The sequence below is a fragment of the Aulonocara sp. 'chitande type north' Nkhata Bay genome, linkage group LG18, assembly GCF_057382095.1.
Source record: "Aulonocara sp. 'chitande type north' Nkhata Bay isolate Kocher_YH1m ecotype deep benthic linkage group LG18, A_spYH_male_GT1.1, whole genome shotgun sequence".
NCBI classification, from domain to species: Eukaryota; Metazoa; Chordata; class Actinopteri; order Cichliformes; family Cichlidae; genus Aulonocara; species Aulonocara sp. 'chitande type north' Nkhata Bay.
In genome coordinates, this window is record NC_141361.1 from 36,192,478 (window position 1) to 36,214,584 (window position 22,107).

Sequence of the window (22,107 nt, forward strand, 5' to 3'; positions counted from 1 at the left end):
ATGTCATTTCAGCATGAACTCCTATAAGGTTTTTGGGAGTCAGAGGGTAACAACCTGTTCTGTTACTTAAGTAAAATGATATGTTGTGTAATTTAAAAATTTGAGTGCAAATTAGACTTCTGCACTTCCTCTTGGCTCTTGGAAAATCTAGCAAATCCCATGATTTGGTAACTTTGGGAATTTCAGATCGGGAGGACACTCCTGTTGGCTGTTCTTTAAATGCTGATGCTCCTGCATATCAAGGGAGCTCTTCTTCATTTAGCTTGCTCTGAGGACAGTTTCCAAGGACAGTTTCCTGATAAAGAATGTAGGGTAATTAACGAGAGCAGCCTGGAGGATATGGATTAGGAAAGCAGGGAATGAACAAAGGAAAAAATGTCAATACTATGAATTATTTGTCCCATTTGAGACTCCACCTCCCAAAATACAGTAAAATTGAAAAATATATAGTTAACTTACAAATGACAACAACTGGTAATTAAAGAATGTATAACAGGGTGAAATATAAAGCACTGTTCAGTGTTCAAACTCATTTGTGATAGGCCATGAAGTTGTAGCCAAAGGTTTCTGTGGGTGTTTGAGAGCCATTTTCTTTGTCCATCTTGAAGTCATCAAGTCTGAAGTAGAGTTGGCCTTTCACTTTCACCCTCATGCTACTTTTTGCATGTTTTCTCAACCACTGCTGTTTCCTTCACCCAAGGGTGGATCTGTGACCTCCAACAGAAACGCCAGCTCGACCTTCCTGCCAGCATTCCAGCACACACACATACACACAACCACTGTGGTTCCGAAAACAGCAGAAAGGGTAAACGATCATAACAAATAAATCAAGAAAGAAAAAATAATTAAAGCCGATATGCTTTACAGTTTATTTTCACCTCTGAACACAGGGAGCATACAGGGCAGGGAGATGAAAAAGAAACACTGTTCTGACATTTTATGGCAGGGTGAGCAAGCACACCTGCAGAGACACAGAAAGGAAGAGAGAGAGAGGGGAAGAGAGAGAGATAAGAGTAGAGCAAAGTAGCGAGAGAAAAGAGGTGGAGCAACACAGAGTAAAGAGCTGCTCAGAGAGGCAGAGCAGTCTGCACACATCATCAGCTTGTCTCTTTAGGAGGACGAGAGCAAGAGAGAGTAAGAAAGTGGGTTAAGAAGAGACAGACGGAAAAAAGGAAGAAAAGAGAAACTGCATCAAAGAAAAGAGAGAGTTGTTGTTGAGCTGGGAATCCATCCAGCAGACTTCAGTTTGTGTCCAAAACCAGTTAAAACCAGAGTGACGGGGAGCCGTGAGTGGGAGGACAGACTGGTTTCTAGCCACAGGGAGTAGACTGCAAAGCACCATGGCTGACAATGTGAATGAGGAGTCGGATTATACTCCGGGGAAAGATGAGATGGACTGGGGCTATGAGGAAGGTAGGCTGGGCTCTCTCAGCATGTGAAGGGATGCTGGAGATGTGTGAAAAGCTAAGGATCAGGAGGAGTTTTAAGGGGGACAACCCAAAACTTTACACTTTTTCAAAACATTTAAAAAAAATGCAATTTGATTCTTTAGTTGGATTTGGGTTATACACTGTACAACATCTGTCAGACCAATATGTTTTTAAAACACCACTAATGGTTTTACTCTCTCATCTCCTATGCTGTAGGTTGCTCGAACGGCATGATTTACAGTCAGTCATATAGAAAAATATCACAAGAACAATATCACTTTTTGCTGGCAACAATATCAAGTTGCCAGCAAACAGCTGTTTATCACTGCACTGCTAAAAGTATAGGAGACTTGCAACAGACAGTTGTTGGTAAGAGACTTACAGCAGAGCAAAGATTTCCTTGGACTCTACAATTCATACAATAAAACTCCAAAATGACTTGGCATTAAGAGCTGTCACTCATATATCACTCATATATCTTTGTCTACAGAGAAACTGAATAAAGCACATAAACACTTGAACATAGGTTACAAACATTACTGTCATACTTTCAGTATGTCATGTAGTTATGTGTTCACTTTGTCTTTCTGCTAATGCTGCTTTTACTGAGCATCGAGGGATATACTGTCACACTGAACTGTGAAATTCTTACTGTAAGTATACTAAATTATATGGAATACCATGTATATCTAAGACACTAATATTTGACATGCAAATACCTGGTTAGCTAAGAGGAGATGAGAGGTTCCCACAGGAAATTCTTCATCTTAATTTATAAGCACAAGTACAGAACTTCCTTGCCATGAGCTGACAGAGCTCACTGCTGTGTAATAAGCAAAAGTTTCCTTTCTTAGGACTTAGCTAAGGTGTCAGTCACATAGACCTAGAGGTTGGTTGACCCCCTGACAACCTCTGGTCACCAGGGAAAAATGTTGCTGGCAAATTGTTGCTGCTATTGCCAGGTGAAATCAGCTACACCAAGAATCTGCTTGTGATAGCTTTGGTCACCTGCAGTTTGCATTGAAGACAGACTTTTCTACAACGAGTTGTCATTTACGCCACAAGCTTTAGTCAAAGTGGAACAAGTGCAGTATAAATTGGGTTAGGGTTAGGGCTAACCCTAACTTTTACTCTGACTGCTCTCAATTTCTCATTTTCGTCACTCTTAGTTTCACTAACAGTTGGTGAGTAGTTTGCAAGTGTTTACAGAAATTTCAGCATCTTCCATATAAACTGCTGCAAAGGTGGCAGCCTGCTATCAAGTAAAGCAAAGGGGGTTTCTCAAAGAAGGGTTTTGGTGTACCACTTTACATCTGCTTGCAAACACTTTCTTGATAACAACAGCCAGCAACTTCCAGCAACCACCCACAACCAGTTAAAGAAAGCACATCTTTCTGCTGCAACCAGTGAATTACAAGGTCACTGACTAACTGGTCTGCGATTTGATCAGTTGGTTTCACAGAGCCTGCCAGAACCTCCAACAACCACTGAAGGTGCACATTTTCCCTGCTGAGTGGTGGCTATCAGATGGCCACCAACTAACGCCTGTGTGGCTAACAAGCTGGCACAGTCATTTCTTGATTAGCTTACACATAAGAATGATATCATCTAACACTAAAGTTAACAACACCAAATTCTTTTCCAATGGCTGAAGCAAAAAAACCGTAATTACTCACAAAGCTAAGTCCTTAATTTGAGGTCATTAAAGCAACAATCCGCAATTTAGTAGTGCCACTGAAATTCTCACTGCCTTTAGTAAACTGTTGTTAAGGCTTTAGTTGCTGAGGAAAGCGAGAATGTGACCACTGCCCCATGCTTCTTTGCTATGGTGTGAGTAGTCAGCCAGTGAGGACCGTCTATCTGCAGTCCCAACAGAAAGGCACACTGTGAGGCCTGAGCTCCTTGTCTTGGAGGCAGATGGGTGTACTGGACTTTCCATGAACACGATACTGCCAGTGTGTATTTCCTTTTTCTAAAAACACAGCAGGTTGTGCACATTGTACACATCTCTTACTGTTGCAGTCAGCTGAAAAGTGAAGCAAATTCTGTCTTTCAGTGGGATCACTTTCTCTACACTTGTTTATCTTCACACTCTATTAAACTGATAGCAAAGGCCTTACTAGTGTTGTGCTGTGAACAGGTGATCTGTCTCATTTAGGACAGATTTGCCCTGTTTTTACAACTGCAGTCTGCTTAATTTTGTTTTTATGAACAGTAATCTCATTGTCACACTCACTGCAAGAAGTCCTGTTTACTAGACACTGAGAGGAAGCAGAAAGAAACTCAGGACCAGAATGAGGACAAGGCAAAGAGGAAGAGGGACTTAAGACCAGTTTTAGCCAGTCTCGTGTCCCCACACGTTCTTCTGAAACCACCGTTTTCCTCTCAAGCACACACCCAGATCTGTTTATATCACTTCAGGTGATATTATTTGACTTTGATTTTGTGGCGACAAACCCCAATTTAAACCACAACTACTATTTAAACTGTTTGATTAGTATGAAGATGGATGGATAGTTATTTATTGGAGTTTGGATATATATATATATATATATATATATATATATATATATATATATATATATATATATATATATATATATATTAGGGGTGCAACGATACACAAAATTCACGGTTCGGTTCGGTTCGATACTTTGGTGTCACGGTTCGATATTTTTTCGATACAAAAAAATGTTCATGCCTTTTTAATTTGTCATTTATTAAAATTATAAATATATATTTTAACTCAAAAGTACAGTTTTTAAATTTAACCCTAACCCTTGTGCGCGTTTTTTATTTTGACAGCGAATGCGCACCTGCGGACCACTTATGTGCAGCCCTGGTTATTTAGCTCGTCATATTGCAGCCACAGAAATTCTTTTGTCCATGAAACCATGAAGCTGCACTTTCTTTTTGCCTTATAGTCTGATTTGTCATAACTTCTCCGTTTTGTGGTAAGCTTTTCTTTGGCTGTCACTTCTTCACCCTGACCTGTCTTATTTGGCTCAGAAGAAATGAAATATATATCCTCAACCTCTCACATGTTTAAGCTTGCTGCGGGAGATTTCACTTGTCATGTTTGCATAGTGAGCTAACGATTAATAAGACGATGTCAGAGGAATTGGTGCACAAATTTTCATCACTCACAGATCAGTGCTGTCGCTCTCTATACACAGTTCGCGCGATTGCAAAGTGAAAGCAAAAAAACAAGCGCAAATTCAAACGCGATTTCAATATGTCACATATTGACAGTGGCTCACCGATGCCAATGACATAATTACCCAGCTACATTTCTGAAAGAATGCAAAAGCATTGACATATATTTTTCTTCCTACAATAGCCCGACGGGCAGGGAAGAGATAGATTTTGGTAGCCCGACTGAAAAAAATAGCTAGCCCCAGGACGTCGGGCTAGCGATATTGCAAGCCCTGTATCTGATTGAGGAATCACTCATCTTTGGAAAAGAGAGTTTATTACAGAGAAATGTCTCTTTCCAAAATAAAAGCTATACTATCCGCTTCTTCTGGGCTATATTCTCAGCAGCATAAGGAGAATCATGTGCTAACAGCTGTCTAAATGACTCGGCTAAAGTTAGTAGCATGCTTGTTGTTTTTGTCTTTGCACTAGGATGATGTCGGTGTAAATGTGCAGTCATATTCGTTGTGTTCCCACTAGTGATTTCAGGTTAATCTCGTTGAAATGACCTTAACGCCACAACACGGCAAATCTCCGTTAACGAGCTACCGCCGATCGCCCCGTGCATGGGGCTAGACGGCCAACACGTTAACGAGCTAACTGCGCTAACACACTAGCTCCCACCCATGTAATTGAGCATTGCATGGCACATCCAACATACTGTTTTACTTTAGTCCATGACTCGCTTACCTTCAGGGTCATACGTCACATGAAAACCAAAATAATTCCAAACGCCAGATCTGGAGAGCTTAACTTCTGTCTTGCTAGCTTGCCCTGCGCTCTTCCTTCTGACTATGCTGTCTGTGTTGAGCACTCAGTGGATCTGCGCTCGACAGTGCAGCCTAGGCGGAGTAGTCGAATGCAGATTCACTGAGCGCTCAACACAGACAGCATCGTCAGAAGGAAAGTTGATAAAATAAATTACAAATGTTGTATTGTTCGATACATATGCGTACCGAACCGAAAGCACTGTATCGAACGGTTCAATATCGATACGAATATCGTTGCACCCCTAATATATATATATATATATATATATATATATATATATATATATATATATATATATATATATATATATATATATATATGAGAGAGAGAGAGCAGCAAACTCCAGTAAATAACTATCCATCCATCTTCATACTAATCAAACAGTTGTCTGTGTTGTGCCACTTATGGTACCATAAAATGTGCTTTCATTGTTACTAGGCTACCATTGCCATATTTATTATAATAATTACAGGTTATGACTTTACTGCTTGTAGACTTGCTAATAAAAAAACATTTCTGACTCCCCTCTTATATAAAACAGCCCCCCCACGTTCCTCCAGTAGGAAGAGCAAATGACCAGTCAAGTTGGATGACTTGTTGAAATCTTAACTGGTAACTGTACTCTAAACATACAATTCCCTGTCTAGTACATGTTTGCTCACTTGCGAGGCTAGTGAGCAAGCACTAGCCATGCAAGTGAGCTTTGTTAGCATGGCTAACAACATGAAGGGGATTTTTTCTGGTATGGGAAAAAGACCAAAGTGAATGACAGCTGAATTGATGGTTAAGTTTCAGGGTCAGTGATTGGGTTGGACCAGCTGTTGGTAAAATAAATCTCTAAAGGTGTATCTTAATTTGGATACTTGTGTTACTGGCACACAACATTAAGTACACAACATATTTCCTTCCTACATGAATTTAGACTGATTGCATGTTCACCAATTAAAACTTGAGTTGTGAGTATGGCATTTGAAACCTTTGACTGTGATTGGATTTCTGCCTGCTGTCAGCATCTGATCACAGATTGTACAAACTTTCACCAAAAATCCAGAAGCGAAACTGCAGAAAGTTAGAAACTGATGTCATTGAGCGAAGAAGAAAAATAGTGTTGCTATTTTTATGACCGATTCCATGAACTCATTTGGGAAGTTTTTACAGATTTTCCCTCTAGACTTCACCGGAAGTCTTTTTGTAACCATAGATATCTATCCAATCCATCCATCCATTCATCTGAGAGGCAGGGTACACCCTGGACGCCAGTCTGTTGCAGGGCTTATTGCAACCTCGTACCCTTCATATGGCATGCAGATTAAGCCACTTCCATGCTGCTTTCATTTTTTTGACCCTTAAACAATATTTGATGCTGCTTATGACTGCTCTGAATAAAGCTGTCAGTGAAAGCCATTATTTACCTCAAATGGTACTTAGGGAAGTACTTGATTTGAGGCACAGGATGGACGCCTATTTAGCAATGACCAAGCCCTTCATAAGAGCTGTTTTATGTGGTGTATATTGTTTAAATTAAGTGTAGATGATGACTTTGGTAACATATTACAGCTAGTCAAAGTTTGAACTTTGAAACAGCTGGTGCAACAGTTCCCTTTACTTTTAAGTGTGACTTGGCAGAACACTTGAAACTGTGCAACCATTTTTAATGGTCATGTTCTTAGTAAGCCTATATGTTACAACAATAATCTGAATGTATGCTCTATTTCATGTGCATTTTTATGCCTATTTTTGCTCATAAAGGTGTAGAATGGGGACTTCATTTCCCAGCAGCCAATGGCGAGTACCAGTCTCCCATTAATCTAAACTCCAGGGAGGCTCACTACGATCCGTCACTCCTGGATGTTGGATTGTCACCAAACTACGTGGTGTGTCGAGACTGCGAGGTCATCAATGATGGACACACTGTCCGTATTATTCTCAGGTCCAAGTCAGGTAACTCCCAGCAGCCATGACATCATATCAGCAAACACAAATTGTTGACTAAACTGCTTTGAAACAGGATGTATGAATAGTTTTTGAGATTTGGTAGGAGGTGATTAATGTATATTTTTCTCACAAGGGAAAAGCAAAAAAGTTGCATCGCATAACAAATGACCCCTTTCTCTCACACCGACTATTATTCTGACCTATTTAGCCTTCTTCCTGTACGTGCTTGATCATAAACCCTCTGGTTTCCTGTGACAGTGGTTACTGGAGGTCCACTGCCAAGCGATCACGAGTATGAGCTTCATGAGGTTCGATTCCACTGGGGCAAAGAGAACCAAAGAGGATCGGAGCACACGGTCAACTTCAAGGCTTTCCCTATGGAGGTAAACCAAGGAGAAAAAAGAGAAAAAAGCAAGGCCATAACCATGAAGCACACCCCAAACACCAAAGAAATGCACTGATTTGTTTAGACTTGTCTTCAGCTAACACTGTAGTTTGATGAGTCCTTGAAGACAAAATCTTTTTTTTCTTTGAAAAGTATCTGCTTTGATATCAATAGCATTGTTCCACAGTCATAATCAAACATTCTGTGACTCCGTGTGTCTGTGAAATCTTTACGGTGCGTTCTCTGACAGTTCATCAAGAAACTGTACCACTCCATCCAAAAACCTACATTTATATTTTCATTTTTTTTTTTGTTTACAAATGTGTGAGCTGTTTCTACTTTGGTTTTTACTCCACGTTAGGTCAATCCCATTTTTATCTTGTCATCTACAACAACTTTGCATTTCCCAAAACTGGACTCCATCTTCAAACACTAATGTTATAAATTCTGGTGAACTTTCTTAGATAACGTTCCTGCACAATATAATATCTGGCATTTTACTGGACCTCAAGGTAAATACCTAATAAATTCCTAATTATTAGGACACCAAAAATATATGAATCTGACAACAGAACATTGGACTTGCTGGTCTACAAATGTCCCATTTTCCCATTTTTAGTGTTTGTCCGTAGTCAACAAGGGAAAATTGTGTGAAGAGAGCTTGGCTTATTTGAAGACAGTGGTAAATACAGTTTACTGTGCCGATTGTACTGAGCTCAATCTACTGCAGATATTATTCTCAGTATAGCTCAGTGTCTCTTTCCATTCCTGTTTGTAGCAGCAGAACTACCCTTTTACGATAGCTTATGTTTCCTTTTACAAAACACATTATCAGTTCTCAGTGCAGAAGGCTATTGATAATGAAACAGGCAGCTCAGAGATCACAAAGATATTATACATTAATGTTTTTTCCACTGTGTCTGTTATAATAAGACACATAGCATGGCAGCTGTAAGTCTTATCATGTATGTAACTTCAGTCTGGTCTTGTATTTACTGCTTTCAGGGTCGAAGCTTTGTACACGTCCCTTTGTTTATGTGAAAGCCCTTACAAAAAGCCTTCAGTCACCACAAGCTGATGGTTTCTCACTCACTCACAACTTGTCCTCTCTACAGCAAATGCCACTCAATCACAGATTGTAATGTGTTGTTTCTTTGTGTGCAGCTTCATCTGATTCACTGGAACAGCACTCTGTTTAACACATTGGAGGATGCTCTAGGGAAGAAGAATGGAGTACTTATCATAGCTCTTTTTGTGCAGGTAAGCATCCAGAGCCAGAAGGCTGGCAAAGTGACCTGATAAAGGATTGATTTACAATGTCTGTTTATTCATAGCCAAGAAACTATTTTCTATGTCAGTCAGAAACATCGTTAAAGTCAGTGTCTTTTCAGTCCTGGAAGTTAGGAGGTGGAGCATTCATGGAATGAAGTTGTTTTTCCTGCACATTCCACATACACTTGTTATTGTGAACTGGGAAATCTGGGGGCCCAATACTTTGAACTCTTTGTCAAGTGTTGTGTGTATTATCCTACTGAAAAAGACCAGTGGCATTAATGAATACTTTCTCCACAGAGAAATACGTGTTGTGCAGTAATGTTTAGGCAGGTCAAAGCAACATCTACATGAATGCAACTGAGGCTTACCAGCAGAAAATCATCACACTGTCCCCAGTGTGACAGACATTGTCAAAACTAGTTATTGCTTGATATATTGCATTTTTTAAATGTTTGAAAATGTCTGTAAAGCTTCCACTGAAGAACTTTAAAAGAAAGAAAAAAATACAGATACCCCCCCCCCCAAAAAAAAACAAAAACATAAATTTAAATACATTTCTTCATAAAACAGATGCATTTTTTTCTCCATGCTTAAAAAAAGACACTTAAACACACCATTTCTCCCTGTTAAGTGCAGCTCAGGGGAAGTGCCATTTAAAAAGGCTGTCCCATTTTCCATGTATATGATCCAGCTACAGAGTGTTTGGTGACATCTTATGCAGCCTGTGAATGCTCAGTTAAACACAAAGTAAAAGGTGCTGTCTTTCTGTGGAGTTCTAAGTTATATGCTGGCTCCCTAAACTGGGACTGAGCCACAATGCCCGTTTTAAGTCTAGTCTTGACATGCATTTTTATAAACATTTGCTTTTATCAGCCCTAATGTACTTTCCTTCCTAGCATTGTAAAAGCTGTTTTCCTAAATGACTGATCAGATAAATTCTAGATATGCTTGGTGTGGCCTGAGAATGAGTCAGTTTGGAATGTATTGTTTGCCACGTTCCTGTGAAATTCCCCTGATTTACATGCTTAATGCACTCCATAAGGAATAATCCTCAGCTCATGAAATGAGACCGGGTTTTCAAGAACTCTCAGTAGACCTCTTGAAAAGCTAGTCTGCTGAGAAACCTGCTCAAAAACCTTGACAAAAAACAGTGGCTATCTCACTCTTTCTTCAACCCAAAACATTCCTGACCTCAGACCTAACACTACACACATCCTGTTCTCAACAGAATTCTTACTTCATTCCCTGTTTACTTCCTGCAGACATAAAAGTATAAAAGTCCTGCTTAAACACAATCACTGGTAGCATTATCGTTATCAACTAGTTCAAGCTGAAATAAGGACTACTTTGTCAGTTGTGAAACCAAACATGCTTACTTTTTTATCAGATTGGTAAAGAGCATCTGGGACTGAAGGCCATCACTGAAGTTCTCCAGGACCTGCAGTACAAGGTGTGACTGAATTAAAAAAAAAATCTGAGCAGATGAAAGCATTTTAAAATGCTGGATTTGTAGGATGCATGTACAATGAGAATAATTATCTTTGTGTTAATGCCACCAGGGGAAGAGCAAGATAATCCCCTGCTTTAATCCCAACACTCTGTTACCGGGTAAGCAAGGATGTCTTGAGCACCGATGCAGATTTGTAGCTATTGCCTCCTGATAACACCCATACGATTTTTGTGTGGGTGTGAGATAAAGTTGAAAAAAAAAATGCAGATCATGTCCTCATTTCAGAAAGTCAACTGCATGATGGGATGAAGAAATTGTTTTTTGTTCAGCCTTGAGAGCTGAAACAATATCATCAAAGTATAACTGATGTTTGCTTTTTCCACAAAACCTGCCCACAGATCCATTACTGAGAGACTACTGGGTGTATGAAGGATCTCTGACTACACCACCTTGTAGTGAGAATGTGACCTGGATTCTCTATCGTTACCCTCTCACCATCTCACAGTTACAGGTAAAACAAATAAAGCAGGTAAAGTAAAGCATCCTCTGCCTTTTTAAGGTTTTTTTTGTTTTATTTATTTTTCTTCTTCTGTTTAATCCCAGAATTATTATCTCAGCCTTAAAGGCCCTTTCAGCTCAGTGTTTTGGGTTCCTGACAGGCAAAGTCCTCAGGCAGCTGTTTTCTCAGAAGAAGCTACAGCATCAGCTGCTGATGGTAGTGGAGTGTTTAGCTGCTGATGAGACGGATATATTTTGCCAGAAATCAGTGGAGAATATAATGGTGAATACAGTAAAGGGTTAATGTATAATTGTCAATCTTTCATAATAAGAAGAAAAGAAAAAAAACCCTAGATGCAGAGAGCTGCAAAACCGCAAAACCCTGCTGCTATTTCACAATAAAAGCATTTCAGGAACTTTATAAAGTGGTCCCAAAAAGTTGATTCTGGTCATCTGGACGTAGCGTTTTCAGTGAGAGAAATGTTTCGCCACTGATCCAAGTGACTTCTTCAGTCTCAGCTGACTGCAGGTTTCCAACCTTATATACAGTAGATTTGCATAATGACTTAAATTAGCACCACTGAATGAACAATGGGCTGTGAGGTCTGTTTCTTGATCATTAGTAAGCAAATTGTCATGACCATTGATCAACAACCACTGATCAATGACCTTGCCTGACGAGTTACTTATTCTGTGTTGTGCCATCTTAGCCAGAGGTTGTTTGGCTTCTCCAATGTATAAATCCTGGCAATCCTCCTTAACAGCGTACAGTATATTACTCTGTTTGTGTCAGGGGACCTGATCCTTGGGGTGGACCAATTTTTGGCTCAGCGTGTTTTGGGGTTTAAAAGCCACGGATGCAGTGTTTAGAGAAAATGCGTCTCAGCTGTTCCGATACTCCTGACACATACAGGATGACCACAGGTTTTCGCTTAAGCAGCGGTTGCCCTTCTCTCCTGGATCTGTCATGCGCCGTGGTGCGCGGGCACGAAAGGATCCAGGCGCAGACTCCGAGCTAACAAAAAGACACTTTAATAAAACAACGAAAGGCGACCCGGGGAAAGTAGAGAGCAAAACAGAAACTAAAAATCCGGGGAAACAATGACACGAGGAAGCCGGGATCGGGACGGCGGGGGGCTGCAATAGAAAGGGGAGATGATTACTAGGGAGCCAGGAAGCGGGGAGAACATCAGGACTGAGTTAGAGTAGGGCCTTACGATAGAACGGAACCGTGGGAGCTCGGGAGGGAAGTGTGGCAGTCCGTGGGGGCAGGAAGTCCGTGGAATGGCGAGTGGGCCAGGTGAGCACCGCGAGATCCAGTTGAGCCGGAGGACAGGCAGGTAGCAGACGCCGAGTAGAAACCTGGACAGAAGTAGGCAGGTTAAACAAAGTTCCAAGCAGTAGAGAATGCACACTTTTCGTGGAAGTCTGGTTACCACTGTGGGGATGACTACGGACTGGCGTGGAGCATCCGTCAGCGCCGGATTAAGTGGATCTCCGTGTAATCACCGGGATGGAGAGCAGGTGTGCTGGTGATGGCCCAGCCCGGGGGTGTGGCTACCCGAGCATCACGCATTCCACAGACACAGGACCACGGACCATGACAGTATCAGCTGGAGCTTTCTTTAGGTGCTCTAACAAATGTCCAGCTGGGATAACCACATTTACTCAGGGCCTTCTTGAAGCGCTGTTCTTCTGCTTCGCTGGCTGCTGAGTCTGTTGGGATGGTGTTCCCTCTATGTTGCAGCGTCCTGATGACACCCAGTTTGTGCAGCAGTGGATGATGAAACCTTAAATACTGATCTGTATTCGTAGGTTTACGGTACACACCAACTTTTAAATGTCCCCCATTACTGATGGAAATCTCACAGTCTAACAAGGCTAACCTGTCTTTTTTTTTTTTTTTTTTTTTCACTGAAAATTTCACATCTAGATAAACAGAATCAACTTGTTAGTATTTCCTTACCTGGATGGCTGAACATGCATCAAGATCTATTAAGTGGTGAATATTAAGAATATTAGCCTAACACTGATATACAAAATTTCTGTTACTAGTGAATAGTCTGTTTATCGGCAAAACACATTTTATTTCTCTTATGAAACAACTTGTAGATATCTGCTGCAGCAGTAAAATAAAGTAGACATCAGCAAAATTATAGGCCATGAATCATACATGGTAACGGCTACCCGTGGCAAGTGTAAGCCAATCAGTTACATTGCTTTTACTGGCGTGGCTCTTCTACTGCGTTCAGTGTCTGTATTGTTCATGTTTGAGGGGGTTTCTCATTTTCTACATCCTGTCTTATATGATCAATATGTCAGCCCTGTATGTATTTTTAAATTGCACAGTAATGCTAGTCCACAGCTCTCTAGCAGTTACTCACAGTACAGGAAACCTTTACACTCACTACCAATCAATAAGTCTGTCGAGTTTCTTTTGATACATTTTTATTTGAATTTAGCCTTTGGGTCTCTCATGCTTTACTCCAGCAGCCTGATGTAAAGGATGATGACAGTAACCATCTGACATTTAATTCAGGCTTTCATGTTCCCTGCTTTCTGCTCCATTGAACCTGCAGAAATGCCAACAGAAAGGATGACTTCAGGCTCCCTCAGGCCATGCCCTATTGTGAATAATAAAAGCTGGAAAGTATCAATGGGTTAAAGATGATAAATTTTCTTATTTTTAGATGATAACAAAGCCAATCCTGCAAACAGGTGGTATATAGTATGTGTTTAAAGTTTTAAGTTAAGCCATTTTTATGGCTCCTTCCGCAACTATTAGTGCTTCTTGTTTGCAGCGTACAAATAGAAGTCCTAAAAGCAAACACTAAAACAGAAAAATCTTCAGTTGGGTTCTGGTTTTATGAGGGGCGTAAGTATAAAACCTGCCAAGTGTTAGGCAGTTCAGACAGCAGCTCTAGTTTCTCACCAGTTGATAAGCAGGCCCAAGCAGTGGGTTACACTAGAATAATATAGTCCTTTAACTATGCTATACATGCGACCTTCTGCCTGCCACCCTTTCCATTACACTTCTCTCTACATCCCTTTAAAGTAAAAAAGCAAAGTGTAAAAAAACACAGTTAACTCCAGCACACTGACCTGTATGCTGTTTTTTATGCCTACTCATGTACTGTGCTGCACTTTACTGTTCTTCTTTCTGTAACATGTTCTGTAACCACAGCAAGTATTTTAAAACAGCAGGTCCTTCTTACCTAGAATACACACCTCAAACATCCGGCTATTATTGACTCTGTGTGTGTGTGTGTGTGTGTGTGCGTGCGTGCGTGCGTGCGTGCGTGCGTGCGTGTGTGTGTGTGTGTGTGTGCTCAGTGAATGTGTATACATATCAGGCAGTTACTATGCCTACTATGTTGTTAGTATGTTGTAATGCACTTTGACAGCGTGCTATAAAGCTTTCCTCTGTGACACAGCTGCACGGCTGCATAAAAAGCCTCATATTTGTTTTGCCTGATATTGCTACCCCCTGCACAGTATGTGTGTGTAGATCATATCTGCACTTGCAGCATTTTCTCATGAACAGGAAGTCAGGTGAAAGATTATTCTGATCTGAGAATTATAAAAAGCCCAGAATGCTCTTTTTTGTAGATGACCTGTCGAGCTTTTATATTCAGAGATGAGTAAAAATGGTTCGTTTGTCCATCTGACATGCTAAACCAAAGCAAATAGTGAAATCACCAGAAATAACCCCTCCACTTTCTCTGTTATGAGGAATCACACATAACTTTAGTCCTTCCTTTTTATACCCACAAGCTTGTTTTTAGGAAGGTGAAAGTGAGGCTCTGAAGACTTTATACAGCTGACAGTTTGTCAGATTCTTTTCCTTAGACATGAATAAATACCTGCAGCGACACAATGCAATATAAAGTGAAGGCACAGTGGAACCTAAACCCACAATCACCACAGTGCTCCTCTTGTTGTGGTAAAAAGAAGGAAAAAAAAGAAGATTGCTATTCTACTACAGGGTAAGACATCAGAACATTTTAAATTAAATTAAAGTAAATAAGGATAATTCTAAAATTCAGAAAGGAGGATTTTCTGGTGAAAAAGTAGCCCTGCGTCTCCAAGACCTCAACAGACTCCCTCAGTTTCTGTGTAAACATCTTTGTCATTGCAGATTGAGGAGTTTCGGAGACTACGGTCCCACGTCAAAGGTGCGGAGCTGCCAGAAGGGAATGATGGGATGCTGGGGGACAACTTCCGTCCCACCCAGCCGCTCAGTGACCGGACAGTTCGCGCTGCCTTCCAGTGACTCCCACTTTCCACCGCCATCTCAGACAAACTGTGGGATCTACAGATACAATCAAAGAAGGTAGCATTGTCACAGTGAGTTACACTTCAATACAGTGTTCTGAGGTGGTCACGTCCTACTTTGAGGAAAAGGGTTTGTCTTTTCATATAAGGTCAAACCTATTAATGGAACGCATGCCTGGTATCGTACACCTTTCTTGCAGAGGGTTCAAGACAGATAATAGCAGTTTGTTAGGAAACAGTGACAGTACAATAGCAAATACAAAGTATTATTAGGAATTTTTTTTAATCAAGATGGTTTAAGATGATATTTACGCTCATTGTAACTCTGAGCCTCTGAGCGTGTTGTTGTACAGTGAATTTTTCTGACAACTCCCTACTGCTGTAAAAAAACCCTGACAAACAGCTGTTGATGCCCTCAGTGAGATCAAACTACAACAGCAAATCTGATGTAACTAAACTCAGAAACAGTGAGCTGAACAGCTCTAAAATGCTGTTTAGCTCACTGTAGATGGGGAATCAATAATTATCTGTAGATGTGATGACTGATATTTGAAAAAGTAACTATCACTTGCTCTACTTACCACCAAACACTTTGTATTTTTAGTCAGTTCAGCACATTTCCTCATGAGGGACAGAATTTTAATGAACTAGGCATACTGTCCCTGAGGTATTTGGGCCCTCAGAATCCATGGCACATAATAGATCAGGCCCTGGAAGAACTAACCCAGTTTAGTTACTAATGTGGGACCAACCTATATACAGCACAAAGTGCATGGAGAGATCCCAGATTTAGCTCAGCAGCACTGCAGGAGGAAGGCAGGGCAGAACTTTAGGACATCAGAACAGAGCAGGACGCTTAAAAATGCGACGACTGTAAAAGTGTAAGGCTAAAACAAACAACCTTGTTTACTATTTTTTATGTGCTGATGTGAAATAAACACGAATATTAAGCAGGTACGTCACTTTCCCCAAACATTGCATAATTACAGATGAGGTCACCTAGTACTGTTTAGATCAAAACAAATGCTTCACTTTCGAAGATAAACATTTTTGCGTTATTGGTTATGAGTCTGCATTCCTTCATTCTTATGGTGTTTCTACGCTGTTTTGAAGTTGTGAAGAAGAAGAAAGAGGAATATTTGTAGCTTTTCAGACCTCATTCTGGCTCAGTGTTAAAGGTAAGAGCACAAGTGCCTCGTGTTAAATACAAATGAGCGACGGTGGGCAGAAGCAGTAACCTTTTCTCACATCTCTACACTATCAGTTAGCCTTTTGCAACATAATGTCAGGGACAGGAACACAGTGTCTGCCTTGCAGTAAATTATCTCATCTGACATCGATGTAGCGTCTGTAACTTTTTAAATCAGAAAGTAAAACATGCTGAATTTGAGTTCATAGTCTGGGTAATGCTTTGCCACATGCGTGGGATCTTACATTATAATGCCGCTAAATAGCTTCCAACTTTTGTTAGTCCTACATGAATGGATAAGACTCATGCCCACGTCCCGGGCTTGGCTCAGCTTACAGAAAGCCTGTAAGCCGAGCCAAGAAATGCCAGAAAAACCTTCTGCAGAACCACATGGAATGATACTACAGAGAGTTCTACATGAGCTAACCTGTAAAATCAGTGGTGTGTCACGTTAAATGTCCAGAGGAAAACTGAGTGTTTCCATGTAGTCATGGTGTTTTGGGAATTGTGATCACATAATGAGTAAAACTGTCAGTTTACTGGCTTCATTTGAACTGAGTCATTTTGCCCAAAACAGCTATTTTTGCAGATGTAACAGCTTAACAGTGAACTCCCAGCTAGTGTTTACGCTCTGAAGGCTACACGGTAGAGCTCTTCAGGGTCATATAACTCTTATAGCCCTGTGATACCATAGAATGCTGTGGAAGATCTGAACTGACGTCCACTTAGGCCAAAGTCAAAGGACACAGACGAGAGTAACAGACGGAGTAAAAACTGAAGCAGAGGACAAAAAAGTGAGGGCTTGTTGAGAGCGAGGAAGTAGAGGGGTAACTTGGTGAAAGGAGGTAAAAATGCCAGAGGGATGAAAGAGGAGTGAGCGAGCAGAGGGAAGAAAATGGAAAGAAACAACAGAGGACTATTGTCTATGGTGTAAACAGATACTGATCTGGTCCCACCAGCAAAACACACCTAAGACAAGAGTTCAGACTATGGGAAAGACAACCCCTGGGGGAAATAGAGCCCCAGAGGTGGAGTTAAAAAAATATTTGTATGAAGTGTTATACGTAAGTAGGATTTTCAGGTATCTGTACTTGGGTTTTTATTTTTTTGATGACTTTTTGCTTTTAATCTATGCATTTTTACTACACAAATATCTGTACTCAAAACAGGCTTCTTTCTTCAAGTTCATTGTGTTTCATGTCACTATGTGTCTTTAAGCATCGACAAGCAAAGAGAGGAAAGAGGCTAAAACATATGCATATGCATGCATAATTCATAGGAGTATGCGTTGAGGTTAGAGTTGGTCTGAACCATCTGGAACAGCATTTTTGGTGCAGAAGCTGTGGTCATTGTGCTTCTGTTATCACCATGACAGCTGTAAGCATGAAACAGACTCCAAAGAAGCTCACGGGATACAACGGCTCAAAGTTGACAGGTTTTATTGTTACAAAGGGAGGTTTCTCCAAGGGAATTTAGTATGGGTGCATGGATGAGTGGCGCAGTGGTGATTTGAGTTTTTGATTTACAATTGAGTTGTAATTTCTTCAGCTGTGAGTTGACGAGCAAACTGTGGGGGAGCCAATGGTCAGAGCTGTTCAAATTTGATCAATGGGAGGCTGAGCAGGCAGGTAAATGGTAAATGGCCTGTATTTATATAGCGCTTTACTAGTCCCTAAGGACCCCAAAGCGCTTTACATATCCAGTCATCCACCCATTCACACACACATTCACACACTGGTGATGGCAAGCTACATTGTAGCCACAGCCACCCTGGGGCGCACTGACAGAGGCGAGGCTGCCGGACACTGGCGCCACCGGGCCCTCTGACCACCACCAGTAGGCAACGGGTGAAATGTCTTGCCCAAGGACACAACGACCAAGACTGTCCAAGCCGGGGCTCGAACCGGCAACCTTCCGATTACAAGGCGAACGCCCAACTCTTGAGCCACGATCGCCCGTTAGGTCCGGAGGGTGAAAATTTGAATCAGCCAGACCAGCTTGACAGAGACAGGTAAAGGTAAAATAAACACGAGGGAGTGGATACTTGGACAGGTCTGAGAGTCATATAGGAGCCTAAAAAGGAAGGTTTTGGAATTCTGCGGTCAAGTTCAGACTCACACCAGATTGAGATACTTTGGCATGACTTTAAGCAGGCCTTCAATGCTAAAAACGCTCCAAGGTGGCAGAATCAAAACAATTCTGCAAAAACGAGTGGGCCAGAATTCCTCCTCTTCTTTGTGTTTGTGTTATTTTTGTTCAGTTGTGTGATCAAAGAGCTACGCAAACAGAGACCAATGCTGAACCAGCATGGGAGTAAGTATTTAATAGATTTAGTTGAGCAAATAAAGATCCTGCCTTGCAGCCTGTCTATCTTAGGAAAATAGTAGGGGATCAGACTAAATAATAACAGTACAGTCGTTACCTTGAAATATGAAGCGCCTTGAGGCAGCTGTTGTTGTGATTTGGTGCTATGTAGATAAAATTTAATTGAACTGATTTTGGGGCGACATGAACAATATTATTTTCAAACTTCTGAGTTGACTTCATTTGTCAGAACAGTGAAAACAAAGCAACCCTGGAGCTGAGTTAAGACAATAGTACATATCCGCTACCAAACAACCGATTTCATATCATTCTGAAACTGATGTTCGACTACCAAGAGATGATTTTGTTTGTTTGTTCTCTTTTAGCAGCCAGATTTCTTTCTTTTTTGACCAACACTATGAAGTTGTTCTGAATTCTCTTTGGCAATGTACTTTCTTCCCACCCTGCTGCAACATGTGCCTCTTTTTGGCTCACTAGCTCAGCTCACATATATGTGACTTTATGTGGTACCTTCGAAGGAAAAAATAATGAACTTTTACAGAGGCTTTTTAACACCTCCTTCTAAAACACCTCAGTTTTGCTGGAGTTTCTTTCTCCAGTTTAAAGTAATTGGTTGTAAAAGTACAAACCTAGCATTTCCATCTGTGTGTTACAGTTTAGCTGCTGGACACATCTGGTTTTTCTCATTCTCCTAATCACATCCATATTTGTCTTTTCTTACAGGAGAGAAGAAAGAAGAGGCGTGAAGAGAGTAGCAGCAGTGCAAGGATGTGGTTCTAGATCAGCCGCAGATTAAGAGTGAAGGTGGACAAAGAAGCTATTGATTACACCCCTTTACAGTGTGCGTGTGTGTGTGTGTGCTTAAGTGTAGTCTCTACACCCTCCTGCCCCTCCCTTTTAACATATGTAAAATCCCCCTCTGTTTGTGTACTGTAGTGTGGTATTGTGTTAATCTGCTGTGTCTGTCCTGGTGACAGGAGGCTTATAATCAGCCAATCTCTGCTGTCAAAACAAAAGGAAGCTTGAACCACAGATGTGGTACCTAGACACATCCATGCGCGTACACACACACACACACACACACACACACACACACACACACACACACACACACACACACACACACACGCACACACACACATCCTTTGTACATTACGTGAATACAGGACGTTAATTATGCAAGACTGTACACATTTTACACAAAGTTTATGAGCTTATTTGAAGCTAAATTTCAAATGAAGTCACACAAAGAAAATATACACGTGTATTAAATCAAGCATCCAGCAAGATCTTAAAAGAAATCATGTTTCTATACAGCCTCTGTTTGAATCTTTTTAGCAAATCTCCATTGTTAGTATTTCTTTATTAAATGTCCCCCAAAGGGCTGGAGAGAGACAGGTGAAGGCAGGTGTACTGGCTGAATATTATTGGAAATTAAGCACTGAAGGAATCTTTGAACTGAATAATTTTCCATTATTTCCTATGCTTCCTGTACCTGATGCATTTTCACATCCGCACTCTGGAGGTTGGGCTCATTTTGTAGGTTAACCCTTCAATCCAGTGTATTTTGCTTATTTTCCAACTCAATATTTGAATTCTGGGACTAACATTGTTTAAAGGTTCAAAATAATCCATATTTACAAGGTGTTGCTCTCCATGCCACTACCACACTGCTGCACCAGTTAGTGAAACAACTATGTTTAAGGGTAAAACATCAATTTTTACATGCATCCTGAAAATTCTCAATATTTCTGAGGCTAACAAATAATATCCAGAACATCCTAATAACAAGGGAAAAAATTAATTTGCGCAAATTTATATTCTTGTGCATTTTTACATGACAAGTAAAGTAAGTAAAATAAAATAAAAAAGAGTTGATTAACTTTTTGAGCATCAAAACGGCACCATCAACTTTTTATTTTGGCAAAGCAATTTATGTTAATGTCATTGAGCCTATAGTCAAGTCATCTTCGCTTATGACCTGGATTACTCCCTGCAAAGCATAAACATGATGCAACGATGCTGTGTGCACAGATGTGGGCGGTGAGCCAACGCACTGCAAGGCGAGCATCTCAGCTTGTATTTTGTTTTGTATTTTTGACCACCTCTCTCGACAAACAGGTTTGAACAGCAGGTGGGTGAAACTAGGTGCCTGAGATGACCATATTAGGGATATTCTCTCTCTCTGACATCATAAAAAGTTTAGAGTTAAAAAAATGTTTGATGCCTGAACTCACAGGGGTTACTTGTACATACACTGACCTCATTATTTGAACCTTAATATGAATGTCCAGCATTGAGACTATGTTCCTGAAAACCAGGGCAAAGCACAGTCAGTCCACCTTATCGTTTAGATACATTTCTGACCAAACTAACACAAACTAAAAAACTATACAGCCCATCATGAACCAGCAATTCTGAATAAAACAGTATTATGCTGGATGTCTTCACACAATCAACAGCTTTAATACTGGATATCAGTGTTCCTACTGAACTTTCAAATCCCATTCATCAGTGGGACACTGCAGCCACTACCACAACTTATGTGTTACTAGCACTGTTTTTTTTTTTAAATTTGTGTATGTGTCAGTGTATTTGTGTGTTTGAATGCCTGGCCTCACTGTATGTGACTAACTGATCTGGCATAAACTGTGAGAACTGATGACTATTACTGTAAAGCAACAATAAACCTGACACGCTGACTTACTAAAACTCTGAAATGGAAACTGTGTTTTTCTTGACAATGAGCCATATCTAACCAAGCGTCATGAAAAAAAGACAAATCAAACAAGGAAAATAAACACGGTTTGTGTATCCAGTATGATATAAAGATTAATTAATTATTTTAGGAAAGAACCTTAAGAAATACGGAGACAATTATTGCAACTGTGTACTATGAACCTGTTGCTTCTGGAATGGTTGCTTTGCAGACTGGAACTGATCGTGCAGTCAGTTGTCACCGCCATAGCAACTTTGGCACGCCATGATAGTGATAAGGTGGCAATAAGAGTAAGTCTGCTATGAGCTTGCTATCAGTTTGCAGTTAAATAGGGTCAAGCTGGCAATTACATATAATCTGTTTGTGATAATACAACAATTAACTGTGTTAATCTTTTGCAAACATTTACAGAAATGTAAATGTGCACAGAAAATATGATGTAGGCTTTAAGAAACTGTGCTCTGATATAGGAATACAACCAGAACCACTGTGAACCAGTTGAGTCCCTTATCGTAAAGAGACACAGATGAGTTGCGCCCATCAGCATATACCCACTCGGAAATTTCAGTCTGCTTGAATCTGTCTGTCTCTATAAATTAGATAGCAGTCATTTGCAAACTCCTGCCTGGAGACAGGTCACGTTGTGCAATCAAAAAAAAA

General features: G+C 40.6%; 1 protein-coding gene and 1 long non-coding RNA gene across 4 annotated transcripts; one reads left to right on the forward strand and one right to left on the reverse strand.

Moving 5' to 3' along the window:
- The first annotated feature begins 1,057 nt into the window (after nt 1-1,057).
- LOC147309097 (carbonic anhydrase-related protein-like) lies at nt 1,058-21,451 on the forward strand. 3 transcript variants are annotated; one of them, XM_086272286.1, is made up of 9 exons: nt 1,058-1,413; nt 7,152-7,337; nt 7,590-7,714; nt 8,881-8,976; nt 10,379-10,441; nt 10,551-10,599; nt 10,840-10,952; nt 15,078-15,272; nt 19,452-21,451. In XM_086272286.1, the coding sequence occupies exons 1-8, from the start codon at nt 1,341-1,343 to the stop codon at nt 15,210-15,212; spliced, it is 840 nt and encodes a 279-aa protein (XP_086128412.1). In that variant the 5' UTR covers nt 1,058-1,340; the 3' UTR covers nt 15,213-15,272; nt 19,452-21,451. The 3 variants fall into 3 exon arrangements, with proteins under 3 accessions (XP_086128412.1, XP_086128411.1, XP_086128410.1); XM_086272285.1 differs by having other exon boundaries at nt 1,059-1,413; nt 7,146-7,337; nt 15,078-15,286; XM_086272284.1 differs by having other exon boundaries at nt 1,060-1,413; nt 7,146-7,337.
- Nucleotides 11,916-12,547, reverse strand: LOC147309098 (uncharacterized). Its single transcript, XR_015126083.1, has 3 exons — nt 12,376-12,547; nt 12,157-12,301; nt 11,916-12,076 (listed from the first exon to the last, which is right to left on the reverse strand). It is a non-coding gene; the product is annotated as an uncharacterized LOC147309098 (long non-coding RNA).
- Nucleotides 21,452-22,107: the final 656 nt, after the last annotated feature.

What these genes read in the sequence shown, in the direction of transcription:
- LOC147309097 (XM_086272285.1), top strand. Translation starts at nt 1,341, where the DNA reads ATGGCTGACAATGTGAATGAGGAGTCGGATTATACTCCGGGGAAAGAT. An exon ending in GGACTGGGGCTATGAGGAAG is followed by an intron (nt 1,414 to 7,145) that starts GTAGGCTGGGCT and finishes TTGCTCATAAAG; the next exon opens with GTGTAGAATGGGGACTTCAT. An exon ending in TCATAGCTCTTTTTGTGCAG is followed by an intron (nt 8,977 to 10,378) that starts GTAAGCATCCAG and finishes CTTTTTTATCAG; the next exon opens with ATTGGTAAAGAGCATCTGGG.